The sequence below is a fragment of the Columba livia genome, chromosome 4, assembly GCF_036013475.1.
Source record: "Columba livia isolate bColLiv1 breed racing homer chromosome 4, bColLiv1.pat.W.v2, whole genome shotgun sequence".
Lineage (NCBI taxonomy): Eukaryota > Metazoa > Chordata > Aves > Columbiformes > Columbidae > Columba > Columba livia.
The window spans coordinates 50,824,351-50,848,900 of record NC_088605.1 but is presented as its reverse complement, the minus strand read 5'-3'; the positions used below and the strand labels follow the sequence as shown (position 1 = coordinate 50,848,900).

General features: G+C 43.9%; 1 protein-coding gene across 5 annotated transcripts in view; it reads left to right on the top strand.

Moving 5' to 3' along the window:
- The window catches only part of LOC102090794 (transmembrane protease serine 11E), a 50,185-nt gene extending 29,059 nt beyond the window's left edge, over positions 1–21,126 (top strand). For 3 of the 5 annotated variants that reach the window (XM_065061642.1, XM_021300405.2, XM_065061641.1), the window contains 10 exons: positions 500–601; positions 8,208–8,331; positions 13,968–14,083; positions 14,496–14,563; positions 15,865–16,028; positions 17,091–17,129; positions 18,022–18,202; positions 18,452–18,717; positions 19,588–19,730; positions 20,142–21,126. In XM_065061642.1, the coding sequence (XP_064917714.1) occupies positions 527–601; positions 8,208–8,331; positions 13,968–14,083; positions 14,496–14,563; positions 15,865–16,028; positions 17,091–17,129; positions 18,022–18,202; positions 18,452–18,717; positions 19,588–19,730; positions 20,142–20,303 (1,338 nt within the window). In that variant the 5' untranslated portion in view covers positions 500–526 and the 3' untranslated portion in view covers positions 20,304–21,126. Of the gene's footprint in view, positions 1–499; positions 602–822; positions 994–5,472; positions 5,524–8,207; positions 8,332–13,967; positions 14,084–14,495; positions 14,564–15,864; positions 16,029–17,090; positions 17,130–18,021; positions 18,203–18,451; positions 18,718–19,587; positions 19,731–20,141 lie in introns of those variants that run through there. The other 2 variants (XM_065061644.1, XM_065061643.1) reach the window with 2 other exon arrangements.
- Positions 21,127–24,550: the final 3,424 nt, after the last annotated feature.

Genomic DNA, 24,550 nt, shown 5'->3' with positions numbered 1-24,550 from the left:
CTGGCCACAAAGAAAATCAGTGTCAAAGGAGTAGAATAGCAAACCTGAATGTAGTTGTTGCTATAGGAGCAAGTTCTTGCCTGACTAAATGACCCATTTCAAGGAAGTTCATGGAATTTGAGAGGCACGTGCTGCTGAATCTACATTAATTTATGTCAGCACTTGATCTGACCTGGGACTGAACACTGTCTCTTTGGAACATGCAAATTTTCTGCATTGGTCCTGCCCATAATTTCTGATTTGTTTTTAATTATACCAAAGAAGGAAATAAACTCAGCGTCCTTGCAAAATTTTCATGGCTGTTCTGATTTGGGGTGTTGCAGGGTGTAGTTAATGCTCTGAAAAGGCTTTGAGATTCCTGGATGAAAGGTGTGATGAAAGAAGTGTACTGTTATTGTTTTAGGGGAGGAATCATGCTACTGGGTAAGCCTCTGTCACTAGAGACTTGCTGGACTCGTTTGTTCTGACTTGGCTATGACTCCTTTCTTTCCTAATTCAGGAGATAAAGCCTCAAGTCTATGCTGAGATGCTACACACTGTGTTGTGGCGTTGGGGACAGTGCATCTCCCACACAGAGCAGCTGCTTGCTGACCTCTCAGAGGTGAGTGCCACAGCCATCTGACTTGCTACTGGGTACTTTGAGCAGTGTGGCTGTCTTGGGCTTTCTAGGACAGTTTGAGCTTTCACTGAGGGTGTGGGGAAAATGGCACTACCTCTGAGTGTACCTTTGATTTGAGCTGTCTTCCATGCATCAGTAATCCTTCTGATACTTCTCCCTTTCTCCTCACCTGAAATGCATTTGTTTTCCAGGCATTCTTTGGCTCCTCTACAGCATGGTATGGTTGACAAATCAAGCTGGTCTCTGGCCGCTGAGGGGTGGGAGGGCAGGTGGGAGTCCTCTCACTGCACCCCCTCTCTCATCTGCCCTTTGTGCTGGTGTGCTTAGAATGCGTTACAGCCACAGCTGCTGAGCTAACAGCGTGGTACAAGAGGGTGAGTGCAGTAAAGTAGTAAAAGTGGCTTCTTGTGCTCTTGTTTATTTTCATGGACTTCTTATGCAGCCAGTGAAGTGTTAATCTGTGCAGAATCAGCTTGGAAACACTCTGAATCTGGCACCAGACCATTTCACCCACCCTACCTTGGAATGAAAATCAGACTGAGAAACCACAGAGACTACAACTGCTTGCCTGATATCTCACTTCTGGAGTGGATTTCAACCTGTCAAGGGGGAGGAAAAGGAGGCAGGCAGAGCTACTGTCAAATGCTAAAAAGTGGAGACCTACTGCTGTGTTCTAGCACTGCCGAACTGACATAAGATACCTGTCTATGAATGCAGCTGGAAGTAGAAATTGTGAGGGGTAGAAGATGTTGTACACATGGCAGAACCTTATCCTAAGCTGGTTGCAGTCAGTGTCTGTGTACCTAATATTTCCCTTGCACTGGGATGGCCTCTCACATATTCATGCAGGTTATAAAGTCCTGATTTATTGAGAAGCCCTCCTAGTTCCACTAAAGCTTATTACAGAACACGGGAGTTTTTCTCAAGATGGTGGCTGTGGCAGTCAACTGCAGAAAGATGTGTTATTGATTTAGGTTATTTTAGTTTTTGGCCTTCTCTATTGTTGTAACACATTAAGCCAGCTCTATCTGAGCAATTAAAGAGCTCACAACCTCCAAAAAGCTGTGTGCAGAACAAATGAGAGAGTAAGGAAAAACAGACGCTTTGTGCTGATTGCTAAGGTGATCAAATAATTGGTAAAGCCTATGTGAGTAGCATTTGGATGTTATGGATACTGGTAAACTCTGGGTTAAGACACCCCACAGAGTGAACGCTGACATTGAATGTTTCTGCAAATCACCGGAACAGTATTTGGAGCTGTTGTTGTTGCCCAGCTGAAGTGTGCTTCTGGGAAGCAGCAAGACCTCCATAGAGCTGGATGGTGGTTAAGGGGAGGAGTTCAATTAGTAAGTGGCAAAGACATTAGTGATGCTTTATCTGACTGCAGAGGGGTGGCACGCAGCACCTACTGTTTTTGTGGGATGTTGGAGGGTGTGGGGAGATGAAGCTGATTCAGCATGACACATAGAAGAACACAAACGTTTTGTTTCCATCAGCAGATGCCTTCAATATTTGCAGGTCTACCATTGTATCAGATTTGCTTTAGGACATACCAAGCATTGAGAGACTGAGACTTGTAGGTAACTGACCTCATCCAAACAAGGCTCCTGCAGTACTTGGGGACTAGCTGCTTCTGTTTCAGTGCCCAAAGTAGTGGCAGAGGACCTTGTCCCATTCTTTTCTGAGTGCGTGTAGTCGTTATGCTGTAGGAACGGAGGAGAAGCATTAGGTTGGCACGATTGCTTGTGGCAAAGGTGGGAGTAGACTTGGCATGTCTGGCTTCCTGGCCCCATGCTTGTGCTACAGCGTGCCTGGGGTAAGCCCAATGCTCTCCGGTTGCTGCCTTTGCCAGCCAACCTGCCAAGGTAGGTAGCTTCAGGGACATAGTCTGGATTTTTAATTGGCACTCCCCAGGCCAGCAGATTAGTTAGTTGGCTTGTCTTAGGAAAGGTCCCATTTCTAGGAAGAGCAGTTATAGGAATATGCTTGAATTAATCTTTGAATGGAAAACCGATCATGGCTGTAAATGTGGAGAGACCCTCGTTGGCACATGTGCTGCCCAAGCTCTGCGGCTGCCTTTTCGGAGAGTATTGCAATACCAGTGAGCAGGAGTATAATAAATAACACAATAATTTTATTATAGTAAGACAGCAGCAGATCAGATAGTAGAAAGAAAAAGGTTGCATATTTTTCTCTATCTCGAGTGGGGCAAACAGGTTGGATTAAATAGCTGGTCCTGCCAGGAATAAATCTAGATTTTAGATAAATCTAGATAAATTTTAGATAAATCTAAAAGCAAATGAGGTGCTATGAGGGCTTAGCTTAATAAGTCAAAAATAGTCAAGGGCAGATCTTTAAAACAGAACAGGGTAGCTGCTCCCTGCTTGCTCAGCAGCTCAGTGACTAGGGCCCTTTCCAAGGACATGGGTGATAAAGTTTCACTTCTTTTCCTTGTCTGAACAGATGTTTTCTGGTCAGTTTTCTAGTATTGTTGTTACTGAGGCTTTTGATAACGCACAGTTGCTCCACTGGAAGAGATCTATAAGCTAAATATAGCTAATACAATTATGTCAGGCAGAGGTGGGAGCTGAGTTTTCATCACTTGCATTGTGAATTAATGTAGAAACCTTTTAGGGAGTTTGGTACAGGGTGAGAGGAAAAACAGCCGATCACCCATGTATTGTGCTAGTCATTTGCTTTTGGGTGAATGGTCCACAAGGCCAAGAATTCATTTGGGGCTGATCACAGTTTTACTGTGTTTAAAAGAACTTAATTCTATACAAACATAGCTATTTCCAAGATAGTTAATTTGGATGGATTTTTAATGATCAAAACACATTCTTTGCCTCAGAGCCAAGGTGTGTAAACTCGGAGACTAACAGTTTGCGCTTCCAGACCCAAATGAACTATGGATGAAATGGTCAGATGCTACTGTCTCCATGGGTTGTCTTGGGCTCCTTGGGAATTAAGCATGTTTTAAATGAGGGCAGGGATGGCTGAAGGAGGTCTGTGTTCATCCATACTATTGCCAAGATAAGCAATTTGGTACTGAACTTAAGGTCTTGAGTTGGAAACTTCCTGCCAGTTCACTTCAGACTGAAAGCTGCCAGACACAGACTGTGAGTAGGTTGTTTTCTGAGCAGAGAGCACTTGGCCTTTGAGTTCTTCTGGTGGAGTGTGGTTTCTCATCTCTTGTTAAGATTTGCTCTTGAGGAATTAAGACTGTACTCATCTATGCTGGAGGACAAATGCATCCCTGTTAGCTGAATTTCCCTCTTTGCCCTCCTGAGAGCTAATTTGTAACTTACTGGAGTTAGGGCAGTAAAAAAAAACAGCAACAAAAAAAACCACAAACTAAATCAAAGAGTGGTATAAGGAAGCAAGAAACACGAGGCTGTACAAAACGCCTGAGTCTGGAAGGTGTCTACAGAGACGGTGGTGTTGGGGGTCTTCTGAGGCAAACACCTATCTATTAAGCAGTGCTTCTTTGCCACAAGAAGAAAGGAAGGATGCATTTATGGTTGAAGGTGATGATATCATCTCTGCTTCTGCATTCATTAGTGCTGCAGAGGATCAGTGTTTTTCTGGCCAGGGAGTGTTGCTGGGTAGAGCAGAGTTTTCTCAGTTACAAGAGCGCAGATAAGACCACACAGAAATCTAATTCCTAAATAGGGGAAACAACCTGCTGCTGAACTATTGAACTGTGGAGATGGATGTCTCAAGCCACAAAAGTCCCTCTTGGGGGGTTACTCTGGTAGAGCAGAAAAATTCTGCCCTCCATAGCATAATAGCAAAAAGACCAGGGCAGTAAAGGGGCTGGCTGGAGGTAAACTGCCTGTGATTAATGACTGGATGTGGTGAGTGGGCATAACCTGGATGACAACTGTCTTTCACTAAACATCTGAGTAGGTCTCAGCAGAGCCAGCCTCAAAACCAGACCTAGTTGTGACTGGGGTTTGTTTTGTGTATACATCCCCTAGCATGTGAGAAGCCATCCCATTGCATAGTTGTGGGCACAGCTGGAAATATATGCTGCTCTAATACAAGCAGTAAACATTTGATCTTGCCTGTGCTCAAGCTGTTATTCAAAAAGTAAAGGATAGCTGCTCTTGGGTCAAACAAGACCATCTTCCCTGCACTTGTGCTGATTCCTGAAACTGGTGGCAAAAGATCAGGTATTTCTTAGAAAGCTAAAACCAGGAGAGTTTGTTCTTTCCCAGTCCTTCAGCACAACTGGTGACCAGCATGTCTGCTGATGGAATAGACAGAAACATGTGGGCTACTGACTTGGGTCCTGCACTCAGGCATTGCTGCTGAAGCACATGTATTGGCAGTTGTAAACTGCAGGAGGTGATGAGACTTGCTGCTTCCATTGCGTGACACTTCTTTTTTCTTTTGGTACTTATTATACCAAGATGGAGTCAGGAGTGTCCTGCTCAAGGGAGGAAACTGGTTTGGGTTTACAGAGGTGTTTTCACTTTAATTTGTATATTCTATGTACAAATTAATTACTGATATGAATGTAGAAATATATGAAAGTGCTTCCTGGCAAATTTCTTTATAATTTTAAAGTGAAATTTGTGTCAGAAGTGGAGTTTTTGTGGTGTTTTTGTTTTGTTTGGTTGGTTGGTTGGTTGGTTTGTGGGGTTTTTTTTTTTCATTTTTCACGTGTTTTCATTTCCCCCAGATCTGCAGGAGTTCCTAGGGTATCTGTTTCCCTTTGTAAGTCTGTGACCTGTGGAAAGCAAGTGGTTCTGAAATGCTGGAGGAGGAGTGGGGTCTGTGCTGCCAGTACCTATCCATGTAGCTGATATTTGCACAAAAAAGAAATACAGATTGAAATGCAGCACAGCACTGCCTGTCAGAGCATGAGTCCCACAAGCAGCGAGGTGCTTGTTTCTCAAGTAAGAGTCTTAAGCTTTTGTAGCTTAGGTGTAAGGCCAAGTCTTGAGGAAATCTCTCTGTACTTAGTTCAAGAAAGCCGGTGGCTATGCAATGAGTGCTGTTGCCTGGGTATTTGCAGAGTCAGCTGTACACTGTCAGGTCTGTGCTGTGTGTTCTCTGTGTTGGGAGCAAAGGAGGGGTGTTGCTTTGATTGCTGTTGGGGTGGGAGCGCAGCTGAAGGGCAGGGAACCAGGCTGGTTGAGTTTCTTGATGGGGGGGGCTCAGACTGGGCAGGGAAGGCTATCCAGTGAGGGGATCAAAATTGGGTGCTAAGGCAGCATCTTTAAAACATGAGGGATGGCTAGCCAGAGAAGAACAGAGTCATATTGCCATAGAGGGGTTCCGGTTAGCCAAGTGAGACACCATGAGCTGTGAGATGAGGATGCCCCAGGGGAGACTGCAGCATGTTAAAGAAACAGAGGCAGAACAGTCTCACTGGTCTTTAGTTTTTATCTGAATTTCTGCATCTGTTTAAACCCTCAGGAGTAATGGACAGAGTGTGCAGTGAAAGTCTAGATGGCCAGAAGTTATTACGGCCTCTATGGATCAGCTTAGCTCTACTGTCTGTATATGATATGCTCCCTGCAATGTGCAGTTTACAGATTAAGTAATCCTGTCTAGCCTGGGCTTCTAGGCTGCTCTAAAGTCTGCTTTGCAGAGCCTTGCCATCAGGAAACTGAGCCAGTCTGGTGGGGAGACAGCTAGGTTTGGGGAAAACTTCAACTGTGCATTGCCAAAACATAAGTTTGTCCCCAAAAATGCAGGCACAACAGAAGGAGAGGTATCAGGCTTCTCCACAGAGAGCGACACTGAAGCAGAAGGCTTCATCCTGGTCACCTGCCCTGTGTTTGTTACTAACACTTAGTTGCGGTCTGTGACTACCTGCATTTGTGGTGCTGGCTGAAGCTACCCTGCTTAACTTTTTTTTTTTTTTCAGTGTGCTGCCAGTTTGAGGGGGTGAAAACTTGCATCCCCTTCTTAAGCAATGGACTGGGATACCTGCCAGCACTGTCACTAGCCAAAACCAAGCTTTTATGTGAGGATATTAAACTCTGAGTTGCTTCCAATACCACTGTCCCTTGCTGAGCACACTCTTACTGTGTGCAGACCTCTCAGCTGCTTCCTCCTTGGCTCAATTTTTTCTGTTTTGCCTTGCATGCCATCTCTTCCTTGTAGCTTTGCTCAGCTTCCTTGCCCTTGGGGCAGAGTGTAAAACCCCACTCTGCTCTCCCACCACTTCACTCTTTTGCTGTTTTGGGTTTGTATATAACACCCTCAGATCCACCGCTGATTCACCCTCTCAGCTAATCTCCTAAAATGGAGCCTCTGCTGTTATTCTGCTCTGTATTGTCTTTCTTGTCACCTGATAGAGAACCTGCAAAGCCTTGTTCTCTCTGACTCCTCTTCTGTGCCTTCTTGCCACATTTTCCTCAGAAGTGGTTGTGCCATAGGCCTGCAAGGGGAAAAGAGCATTTTTAGCATGTCTGGTCCACAGCAATACAAACATGGATCAGTGGGTGAGTAGCCAGCTGAGTTCCTCCTTCCCAGAACTGGCTGCTGCCACTTGGCTCTCCAGGCACCTTTGAGAGATTGTCTCATGTGTTTTTCTGGTACTCTGTACTGAATACCCACCATAATGTGGAGACTCAGTGCATGGCATGACAGCAATTACTACATAGCGCACTGGGGAATTACCGGGGATCTGGAATAATTGCACTTAAGGCTTTGTATCATCCTACAACAAAGCCAGTGGGAACATGCATAAAAAATGCAGTTTTCCTAATGTTCTCTTGCTTAATGCTGCACAGGAGGATGTAAATGGAGGAGAGAGGCTTATGTGCCTTTGTTCACGTGTGAGTCAAGTTCCCAACCCTTTTGTGAGTCTGTTGGCTTTCAGCAAGTCCCTATTTCTGGGTCTTGTTGCCATATCATGTTTACACATGAGTAGCTATTTCTCTTCCCTCTGACAGGCTGCCTGGCAGGTTACAGGATACGGTCTCTTACAATGTACATGTGGTTCTGGTGCAATAAAACCCAAACCCTGTAGGGGATCGATAAATTTTATTACTCATACCAACTAAAAATAATTCCAAGCTGTGTGTTATATGGCATCTCTGGTAACCTAGAGTGTCCTTGGTGCAGAAGTTACTTCATCAGTCCTGAATTATTAAATTTATGTTCAGTTTAAGCACTTGTGTGTGCAGCCAGCTACACTTGAAATCTGTGTAATATTTCTTGATCAGAAATTGTCTCTACTAGCCATACCTGTGCAACCCTATGCTTTTCTCAGGGGTGTGTGTGAGGCAATGGAGGCAAATTAGAGCACAGAAAATTCTGACTAAGTGTAAAGAAAAAGCTTTTGCCATGAGGGTGGTCAGAAACTGGACCAGGACCCCTGAGAGTCCGGAGGTTCTCTGTCCTTGGAGATATTAAAACTTAACTGGACAAAGCCTGGAGCAACCTGCTCTAGTGAGACATGGTTTGGGCAGAAGGTCAGACCTGCAGAGTCCTGAGGTTCTTCCCAACCTACCTCATTCTTGGAGGTTTGTCAGCTGAGCTAAACTGTGCCAGATGATTTGGCTCAGGATGCGCTATTGTCTTTGTAATAGAGTTGAATTTCCCCCTGTTGTTTCCTTCAATGCAGGTATTGATCCAGATGGACAGAGCAACGCAGCGTCTAGAGCCATGGAAGATAGCAGTCATTGTTGTGGTGGTGATAGCAGGCTTAGCCCTCATCATTGGCTTACTAACATTTTATTTGTGCCATGGTAAGCATACCACTTTTTTGTTGTCACAAGACTTTTGGAATATGTTGTGTTTCACTTGGTATTGTGGTCTTACCTGATGATTTAGGTATAAAATTCACCCTGGTATAGAATCCACATGAGAAGATGTACTAGACTGTACTTGAGTTCTGAATTGATTAGAAAACCTGCAGGAATGGTTAAAATATCACTTACTTGAAATAGGCATTTTAGTATTGTCCATCTATTTGTTTCTTGTTTTACCGTGGTGCCTGCACTGGTATCCGTGGTTAACCAAAGGCCAGCAGGCTTCTGTGGAAGCCATGGTGGTGTGTCTAGAGCTCAGGCTATGCAGAGTAAGCTTGACCTTGAACAAAGCTTATCTTTGCTTTTTGTTAACTCCGCATTATGGAGCCCCTCTCTGCTGGTCACCCGAGAGCCAAATTTTCCACTTGCCTGCTGAGTGGATGCAAACAGCTCTGAGGCACCTGCCTCTGTGTCAGAAGGGACATATGTGACCTGATGTGTCCCACGCTGTGCTCACCTCAGGCTGATGTGAAGATGGTCCCCAGAGAAATATTGTAGTGGGTGTAATATCAGGCTGCCTGGGACTGTCCTCAAAGTAGAAATGAACCCCTAGTTGGTCCACGGAGTGGTAAGGTGGCTCAAAGCCCACCTCAGCTACTTTAATCTTAGCAGCTTGATGTACTTGTTGGTTGTTTAGATGTTCCTCAGTGGCTCGACTTTTAGGCACATGAGCATCTACATGATGAACTTTCACAGGCAGGCTCTCTAGCCGAGCAGCAATGTCTTGCCACAGTGTGGCAGCCCAAATGGGTTTACCTCTGCGCTGCCGGTTGCTTTTCTTCCATTGCTGTAGCCACCCCCACAAGGCATTTACTACCATCAATGAGTCAGTGTAGAGATAAAGTATTGGCCACTTCTCTCGTTGAGCAATGTCCAAAGCCAGCTGGATGGCTTTCACTTCTGCAAATTGACTAGATTCACCTTGTCCTTCAGTGGCTTCTGTAACTTATCATGTGGGACTCCACACAGCAGCTTTCCACCTTCAATGTTTTCCTACAAGACGACAGGATCCATCTGTGAACAGTGCATACTACTTATCAGTCTCTGAAAGTGTAATATACGGTGGTGCTTCTTCAGCACGTGTTGCTTCTTCCTCATCTGGAGACATCCCAGAGTCTTTGCTTTCTGGCCAGTCTGTAATCACTTCTAAGATCCCTGGGCGATTGGGATTTCCAATTCGAGCTCATTGTGTGATCAATGCAATCCGTTCACTCCACGTAACTTTGGTTGCATGATGTTGAGAGGGAACCATCTCTTTGAACATCCAGCTCAGCACCGGCAGTCGAGGTGCTAGGGGGAGCTGTGCTTCAGTACCGATCACTTCTGAAGCAGCTCAAACTCCTTCATATGCTGCTAGTATCTCTTTTTCAGTTGGAGTATAGTTGGCCTCAGATCCTTTGTATCCTTGACTCCAAAAACCTAAGGGTCGACCTCGGGTTTCTCCTGTTGCTTTCTGCCAGAGGCTCCAGGTAAGTCCATTATCTCCGGCTGCGGTGTAGAGCACATTTTTAACATCTTGTCCAGTCCGAACTGGGCCGAGGGCCACCGCATGAATTATCTCACGCTTAATTTGTTCAAAGGCTTGTCGTTGTTCCGGGCCCCACTCAAAATGGTTCTTTTTATGAGTCACTCGATTGAGAGGGCTCACAATCTGGCTGTAGTCAGGAATATGCATTCTCCAAAAATCTACAACGCCCAAGGAAGTCTGTGTCTCCTTTTTATTAGTAGGTGGAGACATTGCTGCAGTTTTGTTGATCACATCCATTGGGATCTGACGACAGTCATCTTGCCATTTTATTCCTAAAAACTGGATCTCTCGTGCAGGTCCCTTGACCTTGCTTCATTTTATGGCAAAACCAGCACCCAAAAGAATCTGAATTATTTTCTCACCTTTCTCAAAGACTTCTTTTGCTGTGTCGCCCCATACAATGATGTCATCAATATATTGCAAGTGTTCTGGAGCTTTACCTTGCTCCAGCATGGCAGATGGTAGGACTGTGTTTCCACCCCTGGGGCAAGCGATTCCACGTGTACTGGATGCCCCTCCAGGTGAAAGCAAACTGTGGCCTGCACGCTGCTGCTACAGGAATAGAGAAAAATGCATTAGCAATGTCAGTTGTAGCATACCACTTGGCTGCCTTTGACTCCAGTTCAAATTGCAGTTCTAGCATGCCTGGCACAGCAGCACTCGGTGGTGTAACTTCATTCAGGCCATGATAGTCTACAGTTAGTCTCCACTCGTCACTAGACTTACGCACTGGCCAGACTGGGCTGTTAAAAGGTGAGCGAGTCTTACTGATCACACCCTGGCTTTCCAATTGATGGATCAACTTCTGGATATGAATCAAAGAGTCTCGGTTGGTGCGATATTGCCGGCGATGCACCATCAGTTGGCACCTGCTGATCATCAGCCATCAGCAGTCCTACAACAGAAGGGTCATCTGAAAGACCAGGCAAATCAGACAGCTGTTCAATTTTCTCAGTGTCCACAGCTGCTATACCAAATGCCCACCTATACCCTTTTGGGTCCTTAGAATACCCTCTCCTGAGGTAGTCTATGCCAAGGATGCACGGAGCATCTGGACCAGTCACAATGGGATGCTTTTGCCAGTTTTTTCTAGTTAGGCTCATTTCAGCCTCTACAGCAGTCAGTTCCTGGGATCCCCCCGTCACTCCAACAATATTGATGGATTGTGTTCCTTTATAATTAGAAGGAATTATTGTGCATTGAGCACCAGTGTCTACTAAAGCTTTGTACTCCTGGGGGTATGTTGTACCAGGCCATCGTATTTGTACAGTCCAATAAACTCTGTTATCCCTTTCCTCCACCTGGTTGGAGGCAAGGCACCTCTAATTTCTGTTTTGCACAGTCTCTGGGTGTGAATTAGAGGTTCCTTCAAGAGCATCAGGATCTCTTCTGCTCCTTTTGTAAACTGGAGCAGCCACCTTCCTAGGAGTTTTTCCTTTTATTTCACGTACTCGTTTCTGAAGTTCTGAGGTAGGTCTTCCATGCCACTTATTCATGTCATGTAGGAAGAACCACACTGAACTTCTTTTTGTGGACTGCCTCTGTCCTCTCTCTCGAGACTGGAAACGCCTTTTCCTAATAGCTGAAACACAGGTTGGTGCAGGTCGTGAATGGTACGTGTCTTCTCTGAGTTCTTTGATTTCTTGCAACAGCTTTTCAAACCGGTCATCAGATTTTTCACATAGTTTCTCCACAGCAGAGACACAAGCCCGAAGAGAACCAGCAAGGCTGTCCTCAAAGTCTTGGAGCTGCTCAGTCACTTCAGTAATCTTTTGTACACCTCCAGATGACCAGACCATTCCTGCCAATGACTTAGCGTATGCAGATAGTGCACTTTGTACAAATCTGTGCCACAGAGGTCATGTACAATTGATTCTATCTGGGTCTGTCCCCTCTTGGCTGTTTGGTTCAAAATAGACGATCTCTCGCACAACTAATTCTCTCAGGAACTGGATACCTATCTCCATAGTATTCCATTTCCCTAACTTGGATATACAATCTTCCTTGTAGGGAAATCTTACTTTCATAGCTGCCAGGAGTCGGGTCCGGAGGGTAGTGGCGTTAGGCTCTCTTGAAATTGCCCTATCAATGGTGGAATCTTTTGACAGAGATCCCAGCTGCCTGGCTTCACCACCTTCTAATTCAATTGTTTCTGCCCCATTGTCCCAGCATCGAAGCAGCCAGGTTAAAATATTCTTGCCTTCATGATGACTAAAGTCTTTTCACAGATCTCTCAGCTCACCTGGAGAAAAGGACCGAGTGGTGGTCACTTATCTCCTCCCTATGCTGATGATGCTGGTTGATGTTGGCCCTGTGCCATCACCTGCTGCATGGGTAGTCTTTCTAGTGATTTTCTTACAAGCGACAACTGATGCTGATATGGGTTCGCCATCATTTGATTCATTTCCAGAGTCTGAATGACTGTCACAGTGATTGCTGTGGTTACAGCAGCAACAGTGACCAGTTTGTGAAGAAGCAGGGACTGCCTTTGAGACTGGAGAAGTAATGTTATCTGCAGCGACCTTGGCAGACGAACTATGTGTAGGAGCTGTAGCTTCAGCCTATGAAGCCACCGTTGGGGGGGCAGTGGCTGCAGCGGCAGCTTTCACTGTTTTGCTTTTTCTCGAGCGGCTAGGAGTGCTTTTTGCTAAAGCTTCCGAAGATGCACCGCAAATCTGAGGACTAAAAAGAGATGCAAACCTCCTATTGAACCTCATTTCTCTTAACAGTAACACGAACTGACACACATTCAGCAAACCATGTAACACCATCACAGTTCTATCAAAGCTCCAAGGATATTCAAAATTCTCTAAAACATTTGCGAACTGTCTTAGCGAAAAAACGAAAGTATTGTTAGTCAGCCTTTCTAAAGATTCACTAGACCAATTAGCAAACACAGAGCCGTATTGCTCTTTAATCTCTCCCGGAGGCTTTTCAAGGTAAAGCAGAAGCGAGTAGAACTTCATTAGTGGCTGCAGTATAATGAAATAAACCAGTGCCAAACCACACAATATCATCAGAACCATCGTCCAGTTTCTTGTTGTTATATAATGAATACTTCGATTTAGAAAGAAGGCCCAGCACAGATATGGAATCACCGAACACAATGTAGAAAATAACTGATACAACTTATGCCATAACATCTTCAAATCGATGTAATTCACTTTGCCTTAATACCACTAAAGAATGTCCGAAGCGAACAGATGCATGAGTATCACAACTCTGAGTTGGCACTGTGCCAAGAAAATTGAAAGGTACGTCACAGAAGTAGAAAAGCCAAAAAATCTTCAAATTTACCCCTTTCTCGAGCCCCACATTGGGCACCAATTATCTGTCGAGGGTTTAGATTGCGGGGTGACAATAAAACCCTGGCAGATGTACTGTTAATCTCCTCTCCCCCCCACTTCCCCCTTTTTGTCCCTCCCTCTCCCCCCTTCCCACTAAGGACAGGCGATTGGGAGGAAAAGAAGGACAGAGAGAAGAGAGTTGGAAAAAAATTAAAGATGTTTTACTAATGTTACTAATAAGAATAGAGAAAATAATACAAAATATACAAAACCAATCTGAAAAGTCTCAGCAACTGCAGAGCTGGCACTCAAAGTCCTGGAATAGACTCTGCATCCAACTGGAGCTGGATTCAGTCTCTCATTAGGCCTCAGTTTGCAGGGACAACTAGCAAGGTCCTCTCCTAATGTCTGCCATAAGCAGAAGGGAAAAGGGAAAAGTGACGAGATCCTCATGATCTCCCACTTTTATATGAAGTATTCACGTGAATGGAATGTTATACGCTGTTCAGTTGGTCACCAGTTTCTCGTTGTCCCTGTTGCAAGATGTCCATCCGTGCTTATCAATAAGTTTACATTCCATTGCTATGTTTACCAAAACATGTATCTGGTTCTCCAGGAAAATGCAGCTAATATGAAGGCTTTAGCTGACAGGCAAAATTCACTAAAAGAGAAACTTGTTTTTTAACAAAACCAGGACAGAAATGCTGTACATGTCTGAACTGTACTGAGGAAGATAAGCAACCTTTCCTTCTCTGTAGATCAGGACCGGTATTACAATGCATCGTTCCTAATCACCAATGTCAAGTACAAACCTCAGTATGAAAGACAAACCACAGAAGAGTTCAGAGACCTGAGTGAAGAGATTGAAACCATGGTAAGCCAAGATGTTTCTAAGTTTCTGCTTCACCTATGGTGAAGAGTCCTGTGACTGGAAAGCGGGTTGCATGTTATCATGCCTCATCCTTATGTGGCTGGCCTCACCTTTCAAACCTCACTGTAGTGAGTTAAAATGACCACTGACTGTATGCAAGCAGATGGTAAGCACAAATGCTGTCTGTTCCAGCAGTCTTGTGGTGGAACAGGCACCTTCAGAGCAGAAGGGACATCAAAAATCTGCCTACTGATCTGTTTGTTTTGGTTCTGCAATCTCTGATGGGAATTTAGAGGTAACTCTGGTGTAGAGGTGGAGATCTGAAGGCATTTTTTGCTTCAGAGGCTCACAAGACTTACCTTGGAAGTGTGTACATATTAGAGGTGTATTTTAACATGTTCTTTTCCTTTAACAGATGTCTGCAGTGTTTAAGGGGTCCTTTCTAATTAAAAGGTACATCAGGTCCCACGTTGTCAGCCTAAGGTAAGTAACATGAAGGTCAGGAATAAGCAGGGGTTAAATACCCTTTCTTCCTACCCCTTGACCATATGGAGTGTGCTTGGTTAATGCTTCCTGTGGAACCTTGAGCTGGTGTTTGTGTCTTTGCACAGTGTACAGCAGAATGTGACTGTTCTCCCTCTCTGAAAAGGTCTGAAGGAGTAAGTTGATTCCATTGTGAGATACCAGCATACAGAGTTAAGGGAAGGAAGCGAGTGGGACATATGGGTCTAAAGGTCCTGTGGGAGATCTTTAAAGTCTTCTCTGGGCAGTGATTATGTATCCATTCTCAGCAATAAGTCATTGCTTCCCTCTTCACATTACTTTTGGTTTGGAGTTGTAGTTCTTGAAGGTTCAATTCCGCTGTAGAATATTTTCCCTAGAGAGCAAAGAACACTAAACTTGCTACAAACGGCCTCCTTTACAGCGCTTCTGGGGTCTCTTGTATTTACTTGTATCTGGATGGAATGAATAATTTCCTTGAACTATTGCACGTTGTTTTCTGCTTCTGGTTTCTTCCACAAACCTCCCACACTGTGTATTGTCTGAAATCACAGAAGTTGAGGGCTAGACTTGAACCAACCTCTTAAAACCTTTTGGGTTGACCAAACAATGTGTCTTTTCCAAGCTTGTTTTTGTTACAGATACCTTATTGTGCAAATGAGTGCTGGCCCAGCCTAGCTGTATGGCTGCTGTCTTTTCCTCTAGGCTTCAGCTGGTTTCCCTTTAGACTGTAAGCCTAAAGTATTAGGCCAAATATTTTATACAGGTAGTAAGTGACCATGCCTTGCTCTGGTAACTTAAGCTATTGAGATTTGTTTCTAGATCCAATGGAGCTAACTATCCAATAAATGGACAAGTGACTTAAATGGAAAGAGAGGCCAAACAACTGTTTTAAACTTTTGTGGCTCTAAACTGGGTCTTTTGAATGGCTGTTAGGAAGGACTTGTTGGGTACCTGTTGAAGGGTTTTAACTTGTTGCATTGCTCCTACTGCTCTGTGTCCTACTGACTATGAGCTGTGTGGAGACCAAAGGGAGTGATCCCTCCATGTCTTTCTCAGCTGTACTGCTTATAACAGCTCCCAGAAGATTCCCTCTGATCCCTGCTTACCTGCTGACATATGTAGTCATCTTCCTTTACTTGTGCACACCTATGCTATTCATTTTATGCACCTTGGAAGACCAGATCTGTTCTCATATAAGGAAGGCAGATGGTGCAAAGCAGAGCAAAGAGGATTGGTGAGCAAAGAGAGAATGACACCACTTTGTTTTTGTTGGTTTGCAGCCCAGATCCTGGTGGAGTGCTGGCATCGGTTGTTCTGGTATTTAAATTTGTCTCGGCTGACAGTCAGGCAACAAGCTTGGGTCACATCAACCGTGTGTTACGCATAAGGCTGCAAACAAGCTCCAACTCCTTGAATGTTGACCAGTCTACCCTTATTATCACAGGCAAGTGTCTTAGGTTTGTTTTTTCAGGTTGGAATTTCTTCCTCATACTTTGCTGTTCTCAGTCTAAGGAGTTTCACTTCAGTATGCAGTATGGGCCATTACTGTTTTATCTTGTTAAAATCATGGTACAGCTGGCAGCCTGTGAACTTGGGAAAAAGTAGGTGGAAGACAACTAAAGCAGACTGGCACTGACTTAAGAGTATGAGCTCTCCTCTGTGCATCAGAGGCTTTTTCATGTGACCTAGCCCTGTTAAATGGCATTGTCCCCCTGGCAGTTAATCCAAAAAAGGCCTAACTTTGTGACCATGGCTTCACAGATGATTTTGCTAAGGCACACAGTGAGTTGGAGAGGAACCTGTAACACCAAGCACTCAAATGCTGAGTCTTCAAGCTGTTAAAAAACAAAAAAAAAGATAAACAAAACCAAACCAAACAAACACACACAAAAAAACCCACCAAAAAACCCCAAAACAACCAAAAACCAACAGCAAAACACAAGGCTGAAATGGTTCTGTTCTTCCCCCCTTGACATTTCCTTTGCCTCTTTGATAGTTTGCTGTAGTGAGTGATCATAACAAAAACCTGAGGTGCCCTGGGCAGTAATCATCTCCCATGAATTTGTTGTTGGTTACCATCAGAATCTGGCAGAGGGTTTTTTGTAGGGAAGAAATCTGTAATGTTACCATTTAGCTCCTGGTGCTGAGGATTTGTGAAGGCTATTTTGACCACCTTGCTATACTGAACCTGCACAAATGCCTATAGGCTTTTATATAATAGCCTGCAGCACATGTAGTTATTACTTGGACCTATTTGCACTTAGTTTCTGCTTTTTATTTTAGCTTTAAGCTGAGGCAAGAAAGATGTATCTTTGGCCTTACACTTTCAGTGAGAAACAGAGGCTTAATTGAACTTCTCCAACAATGCAAATTATCTATTTTACCATACTGTCAGCTTCATGCAGCAATGCCATTTAATTTGTGTTTGTTGAGTACAGGGAGGGAGTCTCTGCTAGATCACGTGGCAGTATGAGAGGTACACAGTGTTGTTTGCTTTTCTTTTCAGAGTTGAATAAGGAAAAGGGAGACAACCTTCTAAACAACTGTAAGTACAACTACTCTATAGAAAAGGTCCAGAGACATGGTGCTATAGGTTCTGTATTTACAAGATTCTTATGTTTTTGAGATGCAAATTTAAAAATAACTTGTTAAAAATACTAGAGCAGTAGATAAAACATGAGCCAGGGAAGACCTCAGTTCATTATTTTGCAGTTAGGCTGGCTCTGTAGTGTTTGCAGAATTGAGCATTCTGCCTTGGTGGTGGGAAGCACTTGCTTTTATGTTGGTAATGGGAAGTGGGGGCATGTAGGTGAATTGCTGTTGGTGAGCTTTACATGAGGATTACACTGACATTTCCATGCAGTACTAAGAGAGGTTTTGTCTTTAGATGGAACTTAGATGCTGTTTTTATGAAAGGTATATGAATGTAAATGCTTAGGTTGATTATCAGTGCATGTCTCCATGTGTGACCATCTGTGTGTGCACCTGTATGCACAGACATGGTAATGAGTATGCACATGTTACCTTTCCCTTTGTACAGCTCTGATCAAATATCAAACAAAGCAGGGTTTGTAGAGGGGCAGTATTTCTCTTCTTAAACTATGTAAACAGTTATAGTTGGGGAAAATAAACAGTGTGTCAGAGGCACAGCCCTCAGTTCCCATGGGAGCACATATGGGCTGGTGTGTCTTAAAACTGGCTTAATGACAAAGTAGTGACTCTTCTACCAAACTTCTTTGTTTACTCCACATCAGTCCTGAGATGCTTGTGACTGTGATGTGTGGTTTCCCTGCGATGGGAGGCACTGCTTTAGGTGAAGGCTGTCTCTTGGCATCACTGCCCCATTATGCCTGTGCCTGCAGCCATGTGGGCCTTTCCCAAAGCAAGACCCTGACTTCCCTCCATTGGCTAAAGCAGAGCTGCCTTTTCTTTGACAGGCTGTGGAATACGCAAACAGCTGTTTTCCTTTTCGGGAGTGGAGAGAATAATTGACGGGCAGCGTGCTCAGGAGGGGGAATGGCCGTGGCAGGCTAGTATTCAGCTCGATGGGTCCCATCGCTGTGGTGCATCAGTGATCAGTAATACCTGGCTAGTGACTGCAGCCCACTGCTTTAGAGGGTAAGTCATCAGCACCTACATCAGCACCTATATGATACAGGCTTTAGGACTTGTGGGTGCTTTGACAGGTCTGCTCTGACATTTTGTGGCTCATTTATGTCTGTATCTGCTGAAAGATAATGAAGTTTGGCTCTACTCTGCCACTTGGGCAAACTTGGCCACATTGCATTTTGATGCATAAATGGAGAGTTAAGCTCCTTTGGGGATCTTGTTTTGTGTGGCTGTGACATAACCTCCAATATCTTTCAGAGTACAAGATCCTCGGAGATGGACTGCCAGCTTTGGAATTCTGCTGAGACCTCCAAAACAGAAAAAATATGTCCAAAGAATTATTGTTCATGAAAGATACGGCAACTTTGTACTTGATCATCAATATGATGTGGCTGTTGTGGAACTTGCCTCTCCTATAGAGTTCACAAGTGATGTGCACAGTGTCTGTCTTCCTGAAGCATCTCACATATTCCCAGAGAACACCTCCTGTTTTGTCACAGGTTGGGGAGCTTTGGAGAATGATGGTGAGTGTCTCTTGCCCTTCTATGCCCTGTCATGCATGTATCGGAGAAGACTGCTGTTAGTTTTATGGCTTTTTGTTTGTTTATTCTGGGTTCCTTAGACCTGGTGTATGTGTGATAGGTGCTTCTGCTAGTGATGGACTAATGGACTTGGTTTGCCGCTTTTTCCCCACTCTCTTTGTCACCAGCTTGGAATATGGGGGGGAAAATCCTTGGAGGTTAGCCTTACAGGAATAAGAGCCACTTTTTTTGCTGGTGCATGCATTGTGGTGGTTGAGTGCATTCTGTTGTCCCTTCCCACTGGCACATTCCTGGGTTTAGCTCTGACATGAGTTCTTTGCCCATTCAGCTTTGTCTGTCATAGACAAATTATAACAGTCTTCATCAGTTTTTCTCTATTTAGTCATAATTCAGACTTCATGAATGAGCTTTGTTCAAATTAGTTGATGTTAGTGAGATTAGAGATGATGGGACTATACATGGGCTTACGAGAGTCATTGAACTATACGTTGTGTTCCCTAGTAGACTCTTGGGGTGTGTAGTGGTTGTCCAAAGCTACATTGCAGTTAACCAGTGCATTTTTCTAGTGACATAGAAGACATATTTTGTAGCCTACAGTTGAATTCAACACTGAAATGTGCTAAAGTCCCTTTGCCCATTATACTAAAGAGCATCTGGTGAGACTGAAGCATGGAGAAGGGTTATGAACAAGCAAAGGACTTCAGAGGAAAAAAATTACTTTCTTCTTCCTGAGATATTGGCTGGGTAGCTCACTTTGCTGCCTATAATGGTAGAAAAGCTATAGGAAAAACTGACTGCTCCTAATCCTTGTGTGTTTTAGGTTGAAAATGCTAATGTCACTTTTCCTTCTAGGCCAAAGTGTTAATCAGCTTCGACAAGCAGAAGTGAAAATTATAAGTACTGAGGTTTGTAATAGAAGAGCAGTGTACAATGGAGCGATAACACCTGGAATGTTGTGTGCTGGATACTTAGAGGGGAAGGTGGATGCCTGCCAGGTAAGTCTGTTCATAAGGTAGCAGTAAGAAGGAAGTGGGGGGGGAGGTGATGTTTCCTAGAAACAAGAAATACAATAACACTGGCTAATCTTAAGTTGATGGGCTTCAGGATATTGACAGATGTAAACTAGAGCTTTGCTTCTGCACTGAAGTCTGTACTGAGGTGCTTGGGTTTTATATGTAATGCACATGTGAGAGAATGCAGAGGTGAGGGTGTGGAGTGGGAGAGATGGAGTTAGACATAAGCTGTAATCCTCTGTCTTCTGATTAAATTGTGTAGAGGTTGGATTATAGCTGTGGTCTAGAAACAAATATCTGTCAGTCATAGCAGAACACTTTGTGGCTTGCTGTGTTGGTTAGGTGAGCACTGTTTACTTTTTGTTCCTGCCTGCTGATGTTTTCTCTCCTTAGGGTGACTCTGGTGGCCCACTTGTGAACGTGAACTCCAGAGGAATCTGGTATCTCGTGGGAATAGTGAGCTGGGGAGATGAATGTGGCAAGCGAAATAAACCAGGAGTGTATACGCGAGTGACTTACTATCGAGACTGGATCGCCTCCAAAACGGGCATTTGAAACCTGCAGCGGCTTAAGTTTTGTGGGCTGTGTGTAAGGCTCTTCCTCTGACACATTCTGCTCTGTGGCTGCCCTCTCACCAGCTGCTGGCATAACCTGTGGTCCTGTATCAAGTGCCAGTGAGCTTGGAGTAGTCTAGGACTTGAAGTTGGTTTGGCCTAAAACCAGAAAGGAACGGACTTGATGCATGTGACAGCTTGTTTGTTCAGGAAGTACTCTGACAAAGGGACAACTGTCTCGGTCTGTATGCAACATACTGACCATTTTTTCTCTGTGGCCATATGTCTTGGCCCCTATTTTTACAGCCAGGCAAAGTGTCTGAGCTTAAACTATCATTTACCAGCATCTGTGACATCTTCTGTGTGCTCCTGAGGCCCCATTGATCCACAGACCAGCTGGAATCCAGCCCTTGATTTGAAGGCTGCTGCACTTTGGAATTCTTTTTGAGATTTTCTCCTGCCTCATTCCAGGGAGCATACTCTAATGAAGACCAGAAGATGGCTTAGAGAAGTCCTGGTTCCTAATATCACATCAGAGTGTTACCTAAGTGAATAGAGAATTTTTCCTTGCTGTGTTGTCCTGAAAAAGAGATTGGTCAAAACCATCAGCTTCTGTCCACCTTCTTTGAACAAGCCCACTCATCGTTTCATATGAACAGCTTCTACCACAGCATTTGCTGTGAGAGTGATGTGTGAGTGTGACTTAAGACCCCAAACCACTTTATGTTTATTCCAGTCTGTCATATCAGAGTATGTGGCTGAATTGACTTCCATTTTTAACTTTCCAGATTGTATTGTTCTGAATAAAAGTCTTTGGCTTCTCATGCATAGTGGAGGATTGTAACAATCTTAGTGTGACCATTGCCAAAGAAACCCCTCTAAGGCTCCTTATTTGTGTGAATGGTGTTTTCAAGTCTTCATAATTTAATCTTCAGCTGTGTCAGGAAAAAAAAAACTTTTTTGTTATGGCGGAAATTCCTGTCTCCTCCAGAGCTTCTGACTGACCCAGTGATCTTATGTAAAGATCTCTCTTCAGTCAGGAAGCAAGAAGAGCCTGTATCTCACTGCCAGACCATGGCTAACCTGTTTCATCTCAAGCACACAAAATTAATATTCTCTCTGATTTCATGTTTTTGGGAGTCTGTGTTTCCTTCTCCCAAGTAGATCTCAAACACTTTCTGCACCCCAGCAGCAGACCACACCTGTTCCTGGTGGGGATTCTTTCCTTGGGGCATCTGCATCCTCTTTCCAACACTGTGTGTGAATGCTGATCCTGACAACAGCAAGTGCTGTGGTCTTAGTTGCTAGATAATGAGCCACTGAATTGCTCTTTGTTTTTTTTTTCTCTGTGGTCAGAAGAGAAAAGAACTTGGGAAAAAAACAGCCAGAGTGCCAAGACTCAGAGCTGGTCTGGTGTGGAAGCAAGCAAGAATTTTACGCCTGGCTAGAAAAGGCAAACAGCAGGCTTTTGTCCTGCTCATAGGTAGATTTGGGGAAAACAGGCCCTGGGTGATTAAAGGCTTAGGATCAAAGTGATCTGGCTGCTTGTGAGTACAGAGAACTAGAGTTTTCCAGAATCTCACTTGGGTGCCCAGAGAAAGGCCTGCATGAAAGACAAGGGTCTGAAGCTGTCGGGTGTTCTATATTTGTATATATCAGGAAGACCTGGCACTTTAAAAAAAAATCTCAGGAAACTGTTTTGTGGAATGTTGTGAACTTCAGATACAAAACCTTGGTGTCCTTAATTCTAGATAAGGAGTAAAAAGTGTCAGACTGGTTCTGTAGGTCTGTTGAGCCCAACAAATCTCATTTTAGTCTCTTAAGCAGAACACAGCTTTGAAGTATATTGTTTGTAGAGGAAGCTTAAAAATGGTGTATGGAAAGTACACATGACTTTTTTTTCTTCTTGGTAGCAATTGTCTTACCAATACAGTGAATAAGATCTGAGTCTTTGTGAAGAAAAAGCATCATTAAAAGACACTATGGATTTCTAGTTTGCTAAGCACTTTAGGCTTGGGTGCTCAAAGGGCATAATGATTTCCCCATCCTGCTGGATTTCATTGTAACTTAGAAACACAATATTTTTAGGCTTGCAAATTCCCAGCTATATCACAGATTCCCCCAGGCAGGTAAGTATATGCCCAAAAGACTAATTCTGCATCTGTGATCTTTCCAGGTGTGCTCATTTTGAGTACAAAATCAGAAAGCCTTAAGCATTTTGCCCTGTGGTAAATACCATTCTCTAAAGTGGTGTGCACAAGACTGAAATAGCAAACTCGTCATCTGCTTAAGGACACACAAGTTCTGAGAATCTCCTCAGAGATCCAGTTCCTCATTCACCTGTGAGGCCAAGCACCAGCACAGTACATCCAGAGGAGCAGAGCTGAAGAGGACCTGACATCTACACAGTGTATGTTTTAGGAGCCTTTATTGACTGCATTGTGAAATTTGAGTTTTCCTCATAGCAGCTGAAACAAACTTGTGTGATCCTTTTTTCCTCCCCCCCCCACCCCCCAAAAGCAAGGTAGTTTAAGTGCTCTGGGGCCTCTCGGTGATGCAAAGCAGTGTTAAGGGGACTGTCAAGTAAAGGGCTTGAAAAAACATCCCTCAAATTATGCAAACCTCAAGCAGTGTAGGTGGCCAAAATGCTTTACTTGGTTTGGATGGCCTAACAGATCTGTACTTCTAAGCTGCAGTCTCATCTTTTTATGAAGCCACGAGCTTTATGTGTTCTCAGCTGTCTTCTCATAGTAATTAACATTTTCACTCAAGACTAATGGGATGTGTACAATCCTGCATGACACACAGGAATGTAATTTATATGTAAATTAAATAAAACCTGTTAAATAATTTGCCTTCTGTTTCACGTACTTGTTAATTGCCTGCATCACAGTAAGCAACTATAAGATGAGGACTGTTTAAGAACATGTTACACTGATCCTATACCATGTATTTATGTACTGGCTTTGATGTAGCCTTAACCATCTGGTTTTATTAACTTGTTAGAAGAGCATAGCTGGAGGAAGAGCATAACACCCCTCCAGACTTTAGCAGGATTTACCCTCCCCGGCTGGAGGTTCCCTGAATTTGTGTGCAGGCCAACAGATCTTGTGGCAGCCACTAGAGGGTATTATCTAAGAGCCTTGAATTCTTGGCTGTTGATGCTGCTCTGTTTCAGCTCTGTAGAGAGGATCTGGAGGACAAGGTACCGTTTTGGTGTTGCCTCAAAGAGATGCTACACTTGCAAAGTTTGAGGAAACTGCAGCCATTTAGCTTTTAGTGCAGAACTGGGCAGCACTAGGTGAGTTTCAGTCTCTTCCCCCATCACCAAATTAGTGTTAAATGTTCCCTTTCCGTTGCAGGAGTATGCTATGGCTATGTGCAGGGGGCTGAGCAGGTGGTTTTTTGTTTGTTTGTTTGTTTTCTGCCAGACTGTAGCCAAACCTTTGTCCTGTGGAAAAGTAGACTGGAAAGGCACATTGTCAGGTGGTGCTGGCATCATCGGTCCATTTTGTCAGCTTGTTTAGCCTTCCTGCAAACAAGATAGCAAAGAGCGTAAACAATTTTGAGAATCTTGTAGGCTGGGAGGTTTTCAAGTGGCATACAGCTGCTGTTTGCTTTGACCTCCTGTTTTGAGAACTCCTGATTATTCCTGTAGATTGAAGACACATCAGATTTCTTCTCGCCCTTTCCTGTCAGGATGGGAAACTTGATACAAATAGCACTATATTCTGAGGTAGAAAAGCAAGTTCTTGATGAACAAAACATGGTGGAGTTCCTTGACCATCCTGGTCTATAATACTTAATAGCCAAAGAGATGGTCTTGGAATTTGAAGTAGTCCAAAAGAACAGAATGGAGTACAACAGCTTTACTGCAGTTTTACAGGACATGCAAGGTTGGCTATGGATGGGAGGGTGGCTGCTTGTTTGGAAGAATAGTAGCCGGTTTGTCACGCTTTACTGGGTCACGTGCGATAGAGGGAGTCTGAAATCAGAGGCAGGCGACTTAAAAAAAACGTTGTAACAAATCTATTTGTTTGTGTTTTTTTTTTTTTTTGTTTGGGTTTCTTTAACATAGTTTAGGGGAAACTGAGTTACTGACAGAGCGTGTACTCTGTGTGTGACACTTAAATAAAGCATTTATGAGCATTCAGTAGCTGGTAACTGTGTCATGACCCAAGGTTAGATGCGGCTGGTGTGGTTTTATCTGGCTGGGGGAGCCATGTGGGTGGAGTTACTGACAAAGAG